The sequence below is a fragment of the Onychostoma macrolepis genome, chromosome 23, assembly GCF_012432095.1.
Source record: "Onychostoma macrolepis isolate SWU-2019 chromosome 23, ASM1243209v1, whole genome shotgun sequence".
In the NCBI taxonomy this organism is placed as follows: domain Eukaryota; kingdom Metazoa; phylum Chordata; class Actinopteri; order Cypriniformes; family Cyprinidae; genus Onychostoma; species Onychostoma macrolepis.
Window position 1 is genome coordinate 6660101 of NC_081177.1, and position 9084 is coordinate 6669184.

Genomic DNA, 9084 nt, shown 5'->3' on the forward strand with positions numbered 1-9084 from the left:
TCTCTTTACTACTCGTTAGGTTTCTCTAACGTTATATGCGACTCAAGTCACTCGATCGGAGGTAATCCTGTCAGATCGTCCATCCATGAGCATAGGGTCGGCCAATCTGACTTTGTCCGTTAAAGTTAACTTATTTAAATAACAATAATGGTCCTGCACAGTGAGTGACCTTACATATGCAGGTAAAATTGGATTTTCTCCAGCCATTGTTAAAAAAACAAGGTAAACAAACTTCATAGCTAGTGTCAGTGAAGCGATCAATGGAATCTTTCTGCATCCAGCTAAAGCCTGGAATACACTACACGACTTTTAAAATCTGAACAGATTTTTAAAACACTAGGCATCATACACTAACTGACTTTGCAAACAGTGACAAAGGAAAACTGGCCATCAGACTTTCAAGTCTGTCCGATCACAGAAACACGCGCCTTGTTGCTAGGAGACGCGTGACAGATGAAACAATCATGGACGTGTAGGAAATGAGCGCAGTAATGTTTGTAGCGACTCTGTGTGCTGACTCAAAAGACAAAAAACGAGCCAAGCGCATTTGGATGCGGTCTTGGGTGGGTAGACGTGGCCAGTATGGTCTCTACAGATTACAGCGGGAGTTAGAGGCGAGTAGCGCGATCAGTCAATTGTTTTATCTATGCTGATGAGCAGTGGTGTAGTGGAGGGTATACGCAGGTATACGGCGTATACCCACTTCTTTATCAGTCGGCATTCCGTATACCTACTTCTAAATCCCCTCTGATGCGCATCATTCAGTAGTGTCCTGCACTAGCCAAATCATGACAGTCCAGCATATGAGTAACTAATCCAATCGCATGTGAATAAATGCAAATATTCTCTAAAAACATCCAGTAAAGACGTAAACACTCTCATGCAGTGTATGTTTCATTTATAGGATGGCGCTCTCGCGCAGAAAGTCCAAAACAGCCTCATAGAAGTAACTCACGAGTCACGACGTGCAAGAATCCAGCTATCGCTGTAGCCAAATCTATGTCTACTGTGGCTAAGCTGAATAAATAGAAACATGAAGACAGTAAACGCATGATTGCGACAGTATGGTTTATGTGTGTTTTTCAATCTCCAGGTAATAAAAAAGCATCTGATTCTGAATAATGCAGTGCTAAGTAGGCTAATTGATAGCATTTATTACACTTGCCAATAGATACTAGGCTATAAAATATATTCTGCCTTATTCTGTGATAAAATGGGGAAATGTAGTATATAGGCTAAACAAATCATAAAATTGTCATTAGGAAAATACAGGAAAAATATTATAAATTATTGCTTATTGTCCAGCTGTGTATTTGATTTCTCAGCCAATTAAAAGCAAGAGGTAGCCTAATAATTAATAATAATAATAATAATAATAATAATGATCGTTATAAAACCTGTCAATTATACAAAAAGTTATTATATTAGACATTTCTGTCCCCTCACTTCTGTCAAAATCAAAAAAAAAAAATTGTTTGTTTCAAATAGAGATCACAATTCTCCCACAATTCTGAACAGACAACTAAACAAAATAACATGCAATTTACTAGAGGTTCTGACAAAATGTCAGTTGCTGCAGTTAATTATTTATTGCAAAATCTGCACCTCCTCTGTGGATAATATTATTTTATAATGATCCTTACTCAAGCAGCAGAAGTTAAGTGACAGTGTGCAAATATTACTGGCCCATTTTGGAGTGAACTAAAATTGCAAGACTAGTTTTACATGTCACTGTTTATGACACAGGTCGTTCATCCTTTGCAGGGCCGTTTAAAAAAAATAAAAAATTGGGGCATGAATTAAGAGTATACCCGCTTCTCTAGGCACCACTACACCACTGCTGATGAGTCAAATAGGCTACTGAGGCTCAAATTTGAGTGTTATGTTTATTTACTTTTGTATTTTCACTGTATTGCATTTTATTGCAACACTGGTAGATAGAGGACAGATTCGGGTTCAGACAAATGCTTAGAATGACCCATGAAGAATTCAACATCCTTCTTGGTATGGTTGAACCTCTGATCGCCAAGCAGAATACCAAAATGAGACGGGCCATCACTGCCAGGGAAAGGTTGTCATTAACTCTACGCTTTTTGGCAACAGGTTTGTATGTATGATATCTGGGGCTTTCTCTATACATATATATTAGTGCTGGGCAACCATTAATCTAGATTAATCTCATCCAAAATAAAAGTTTTTGTTTATATAATATATCTGTGTGTACTGTGAATATTTATTATGTGTATATAAAGACACACACATACAGTATGTATTTTGAAAATATTTACATGTATTTACATGTATATATTTATATTAATATAATTTATATGATATATAAATATATTTAATATATAAACATAACACATTTTTCTTAAATATATACATACATGGGTGTGTATTCATATATACATAATAAATACAATACACACACATATATTATGTACACAAAAACTTTTATTTTGGATGAGATTAATCTAGATTAATCATTGCCCAACACACACACACACACACATATATATATATATATATATATATATATACGTGTGTGTGTGTTTCATATTTTTAAGATCTTTTTTATATATTTGTAATCCCAAAGGTGAAAGTTACAAATCATTGAGCTTCCAGTATAGGATGGGTGCTTGTACAGTCTCCAGGATTGTGTCAGAAACATCTGATGCACTGCACAAAGTACTTAAAGACGATTATCTAAAGGTAAGGAAGAGGTGAAGTATTTTGATTTTGATGAAAACGTGAATGACAAGCTTAAAAATTCCAACAGTATGTAATTCTACTTTGCAATTTAAAACAAACAATAAGGATAAAAAAAATAAAAATAGATTATGACCAAGACTTAGAAAATGATTATTTATCATTTAAGGATTTCTATTTCTATTTTTAATGCATTATCTGAATATCAGTAATTCGGCCTATGCTGCAAAATGTTTTATCAGGTAACAATGTGCTTCATATGGCATATAAATTAAATATTTGTATTGAAATATTAATTTGTACATTAACCCTTGTGCACTCTTATGGACATTTTTGTCATTTAGTTTGTTTTTTATATATAATTTAGCCTATGTTAATGCTAACTGCATCAGTTTTTGGCTCAGTTGTGTATTTTTATTGGAATTTTAATATTCCACCCTCATTTCCTTTAATAAATCTATTTTACACTAGGTACAAAAAAAGTGAAACACTCAGCAACTTTTGGACAAAAATGTCCCCATTGAAACCCATTATTTCATATATAAAATATTCATAAAATAAAATATAAAATATTGTTCATAAAATTAAACCTGTATAACTTTTTTTTTGGTTTCACTTTTTAAACTTTTTTACTTCAACAATAATCTGCCATGGGTCTTCTTTAAAATGAGACCAAACTTAAGTCTGTGCTCCCAAGCTTCCAATTTTTATGACCTTTTTTTTTTTTACATGGACATTTTTGTCCACTATGGACCTAAGTGTAACTTTTTTTTATTGATGCACAAGGGTTAAAAATCTTAATGATCAAGCTAATCAGATAACTTAGGTTATATCAAAGAATTAAGTAGAAATCCTTTATGCAAACACGTGACATGCTTAATGTTGAGCCTTGCTTTGTGTGGCATTATAGATTTTTGTCAGTATATGCTTGGTTGTTTCCCAATGAAATACTTTGGTGTTAGGTAGTCAGTGAAATAAATTTAGAAAGCATGTATACTTTCTTTTTCTTTCTTTATCTCCTTTTTTTTATTACTTGTAGACACCAAAAACTGAGGAGGAATGGCAAACAATTGCTTCTTCATTCCAGCAAAGATGGCAGTTTCCACACTGCTTGGGTGCCCTTGATGGGAAACACATCTTTATTCAGCCATCAGCACACAGTGGAAGTACATTTCACAATTACAAAAGAAGATTCTCAATTTTGATGATGGCAGTGGTGGATGCCAACTATAAGTTTCTGTATGTGAGTGTTGGTGCTCAGGGCAGGATAGCAGATGCAGGACTTTTTGCCCACTCTGATTTCAGACAAGCACTTGACCAGGGACTCCTCAACATCCCACCTCCACAGCCACTGCCAAACTCAGAAGCCGTCATACCATTCATGTTTTTAGGAGATGATGCATATCCTTTACGTGCAGACCTAATGAAGCCCTACTCCCACAGGCACATGGATCATCAGGAGAGGATCTTTAATTACAGACTATCACGTGCACGTCGTGTTGTTGAAAATGCCTTTGGCATTCTGGCCAATAGGTGGAGGCTATTTCGCACCACTATCCCTCTTCACCCAGACAATGTGGGGAAAATCACATTGGCAGCAGTCTGCCTCCATAACTTCCTCAGTGAACGGCACTCTGATGCATACACACCCCCTGGACTGGCTGACAGAGAGGATGAAGACCACAGACTTATGGAGGGAGAGTGGAGGAAAGAGGAACCAGCACTGCAGTCATGGCAAGGAGGAAAAGCTAGAAACTTCAGCCTTCAAGTTCGGCAACAGAGAGACGCACTTAAAGAGTACTTTGTTTCTCCTGCAGGCCTTGTTCCTTGGCATGACACATTTGTTTAATTGAGTGCAAATCAGTCTAACAAACTATTGTAGTAATATAATATGTTACACTAAAGATTGTTTTTTTAATTGTAACTATTAAACTTACAATAGTGACTGACAGTGATTGCACCAGGATTGCACATTGACCTGTTTATTTTATTTGATGTATAAACAGAAATAAATATACTTTTCTATCACCTCTTTTAACCCAATTAATTATTCTCTGCAATCTTCTACAATTTACAAATGTATTATGAAAATACATACAATAAAAATGTTACTGAACTAAGGAAATATGTAAACCAGGGGCACCCCTAGTTGGGAAGCCCTGATGTAAGCAAATATGAGCTCATAAAAACAACATATAGTACATTTAAAGCATATTCATAACAAGCAGAATGCATAGCGTAAATTAAGTCTTTAGTCCTCAACATCATGGACCATCTTAGGAAACCCATGTGTTTGAGGATGGTCAAATTGTGTCTTGTAATTATGTGCATGTGGTGGAAGTGAGTGAGATGAAAAATGAGGTGGGGGTTGAAAGGTTGGTGTATACGGAGAAGGTGGCTGGTGAGCAATGAAGGGTGGGTTTTGTGGATAGTTTGGGGTTGCACCAAACTGCTCTGATTCTTGTGCCTCATAAATTATATTCATTATTTTTCTTTTTACACTAATTCGTAAGGTGTTATCTTTAATGTTGCTAATTTCTATTGCCACCTGGTGCCCAAACGTGGCTTCTGAATTAGCAGCAGCAGCAGACGGCTTTGAACTGGCATTTTGAACGAATGCTGACATCTCTTTCAACACTGTAAGTTTCTGAATTTCTATGTCTTCAGATTGTCTCCGTTTCTTTGGATGTGCTTTTGTTGTTGGAAAAGCACTTTTTTCTTTGTAAGTGTCAGTTTGAGCATTCCCGGACCGCTTTTGAAGTGGTCTTGCTTCCTGGTCAGATCCATCTGACATGCAGTCTTCTTGATCACTCATTTCATTTGGGTACTTCTCATCTTCTTTCAACAGTTCCTTTATTGATGGGTCAAGCTGTAAAGACATTAAAGTCTTGGTGAATAATTAATTGACATATAAAATATACACAATAAAGAAATGGTAAAATCTTTTACATCTAGCTTAATACACATTTACTCAATCAATTACTTTTAAAAATATGCTTTGGTGTACTCAAAGTAAAAAGTAATAAATAAATTTGAATAGACATAAGTGTATATAAGATCATTATTTTAATAAAAAATTAGAACATACATTTATCTCATTATTTACACATGATATGTCTACATTCAAAAGGGTGCTTTGCAGACATTTATTGCCATTTCATTCAAGATCTGAATTTGTCAGTCCTCATTTATCATTTTAATTGTACAGGAAAGTGTGCAATAACTTTTTTTTTTTTTTTTTTACCATATGTTAATGTTCACAACTGTGTATTACAGTCACACAACTCATTGTCTATACAAAAAAAAAAAAAAAATGATGGAGAAAAAAAGTGGAATACTTACACTGGTCTCTGTGTTACGTGGCATCATGTGTTTTTTTAAGAATTCCATATTTTTATGAAGCCAGATCTGCTTTGCTGTAGCAGTTGCATCTCCACTGCCACTTGGCTTGGGCTTCAGTAATCGACTGTACTGTGTACGCAATGAAGTAATTTGTTTCTTTACCTCTGAAACTGAAATGCAAATGTATTTATAAATGTTTCATATCATTAAGTTAAATTAAATTATAACTGCATAAAGAATGTTACAGGATTCATTATTTAAATATAAAATGTTGGAAAAATGCAATGCTTTTAGATTTGAAACAAAACCCGCCAGTAGGTGGCGGCAAGTCACTGTCTTAATGAGTGACTCATTGAAACATTCATTCCAAAACGACTAATTAATTCAAAAAGCACTGTCTGTTTTAGTGGCATTAAATCATTCATTAGTTTAAAACAATGAATTTTTCAGAAAAGAAACACTACTGCGTTGTTCTGAAACGCACAGCTGCTCTGCTGTGGCTTTGTTTGTAAATGAAGCTGCTAAAACAGAAAACTGCGATAAAAGCATGTTTTTTTATTCTGCATTCAAGTAATATCAATCAAACTGCAGTTGGGTTGTTTTGATTAAATAATTACCAAAAAATAAATAAATAAAGCTAACTCACACAATAAAAACATAACAATAAAAACAGGATTTATTGAAATTAATAAAAAGTTATCTGTTAAATAAGAGTTATCTGTTTTTGCAAATGAACTCTTCAAATACTTTCGTTGACAATATTTTGTCTAAAACGTAAGTCACTTAATGTTGAGTACTTGTGATACTGATTTTTTATGACAGTTTTTTTTTTTCTGTTTTGATTCCTACCCACACAGACAGGCTGCGCGAGCTAGAACACTACCTTGTTACAGTTAATAAATAGCCGTTAATATATTACCTTTAATGTGATACAATCAATCATTAGCAGCTGTTGACCTGACCTTTTATCAGGCTACGGATGTGGAGCCCTGGGTAATGATAAATATTAACATAATAATGAATGAATTGAGATAAATGTTTACCCCAGAATGTGGTTTGCTAAGCCTGGAATACACTACACGACTTTTAAAATCTGAACAGATTTTTAAAACACTAGGCATCATACACTTACCGACTTTGTAAATAGTGACAAAGGAAAACTGGGCATCATACACTACGCAACTGTAGATCATACACTACCAGACTTTAAAGTTGTTCAGATCACAACAAACTCAAGCAGAAACGTGCACCTTGTTGCTAGGAGACGCGTGACAAATGAAAACATATGTGTTCTAAAATCGGCTGAAAATATCAAACATGTTTGATATCCTCCGACTGGATGGAGTCAAAGTCTGAAGCTAAAAAATCGAAGTCTGTGACCATCATACACCACGCGATTTTCTGTGGAATCCATCAGCTGTAATCTGCAGACTGGCTTCGACTTTCCTCAACTAGCGTCAACTTGTTCAGACTGTAAAATCGGGGGGAAATTGGGGCAAAAATCGCGTAGTGTATTCCAGGCTTAATTATGTCAAGAAGGAGCTAATGATAATGGACAAATCAGTACTTACTTGGTTGGTTAAGTTCTGTAGCGATCGCCGCCCAACTTTTTTCTTTGTCTGTCCGGTTATGATAAGAGTTGTCATTTACATTATAAAGGCACTCATGTTCCTGCCATAGATTAATTAGTTTTTCCTCCATGGCGGAGCTCCACTTGGTGGTGTATGTCTCCATTTCTTCTCTTGATCTCTTCTCTTGTGCTGGTCAGCGCGTATCCGGTTGCCATAGCGAAAAACGTCACATTGTTTACTAACAGAAAAAGGGTCTATCAGTGGATTGAACTGACCTGGAACTACCTGTGCAGTTAAACGAATTTAATCAACACCTGCCAGCCAATCAGAATCGAGTATTCAGACAGACCATGGCATAAATTAACTTAATTTACAAACAGAAAAAACGGGTGCATGGTGTGTTCGACTGCATTCACTTTATCTCCCGTTTTCCGCTCCGCTTGTTGAGCGCGGTAAAGTTAGTTTTAGGTTTGATATTCGCTGGATATTCGCCTAGGCTGCTTTAGGGACCGTCTGCAAATTTACCTCTCAGTAAAAAACGTAGTCCAATATTTAATACAAATAAAGCCATAGTAAATGACTTGTGGGCAAACTGACTGAAAATATTTAACCAATATGTCGCCTCAGACAATACCTCCCCTAATGTATGTACAGTACACAAATATTTAAAAAATAAATAAATAAATAAATACAGTAATTCATCAAAATTGGGGTTTTCACGTTCCAAAGGTTGTAGTGCATTTGTAGTTACAAGACTGACTTACTACAGGTGAAACTTTGTCAACATCTCCCTTATTGTACATACAGTACACAATTATTCTTAGAAAACAATTACTGTAATTCACCAAAAGGTTTTTTTCATGTTCCAAAGGTTGATGTACATTCCTAGTGGCCAGACTGACTTACCACAGGTGACCTTGCCAACATCTCCCTTACTGTACATAATTATGCTTAGAAAACAATTAATTTAATTCACCAAAAGGTTTTTTTTTTTATGTTCCAAAGGTTGTAGTACGTTTGTAGTTACAAGACTGACTTACTACATGTGAAATTTGGCCAATATCGTCCTTACTGTACATACAGTATGTAATTAATCTTGGGGAAAAAATACTGTAATTTACCAAAATGTTTTTGTCATGTTCCAAAGGTTGTAGTACATTTGTAGTTACAAGTCTGACATACTTACACGTGAATTTTTGCCAATATCACCCTTACTGTACATGCAGTACATAATTATTCTTAGAAAACAATTACTGTAATTCACCAAAAGGGTTTTTTCATGTTCCAAAGGTTGCAGTACATTCCTAGTGGCCAGAATGACTTACTACAGGTGAAATTTAGCCAATATCTCTATTATTGTATGTACAGTACACAACTATTTTCTAAAAAAAAATACTATAATTCACCAAAAGGGTTTTTCATGTTCCAAAGGTTGTAGTAAATTTGTAGTTACAAGACTGAC

At 35.1% G+C, this 9084-nt stretch overlaps 1 protein-coding gene across 1 annotated transcript; it reads right to left on the minus strand.

Moving 5' to 3' along the window:
* Positions 1 to 4960: 4960 nt before the first annotated feature.
* LOC131532269 (uncharacterized) lies at positions 4961 to 8565 on the minus strand. The gene is made up of 3 exons (XM_058763788.1): positions 8529 to 8565; positions 6052 to 6221; positions 4961 to 5578 (listed from the first exon to the last, which is right to left on the minus strand). The coding sequence occupies exons 1-3, from the start codon at positions 8563 to 8565 to the stop codon at positions 4961 to 4963; spliced, it is 825 nt and encodes a 274-aa protein (XP_058619771.1).
* Positions 8566 to 9084: the final 519 nt, after the last annotated feature.

Coding starts and splice junctions, on each gene's coding strand:
- LOC131532269 (XM_058763788.1), bottom strand. CDS start 8,565: ATGTACAGTAAGGGAGATGTTGGCAAGGTCACCTGTG. Junction 6,222..8,528: donor TGTTGGCAAGGTCACCTGTG/GTAAGTCAGTCT, acceptor TTTGCATTTCAG/TTTCAGAGGTAAAGAAACAA. Junction 5,579..6,051: donor CACGTAACACAGAGACCAGT/GTAAGTATTCCA, acceptor ATGTCTTTACAG/CTTGACCCATCAATAAAGGA.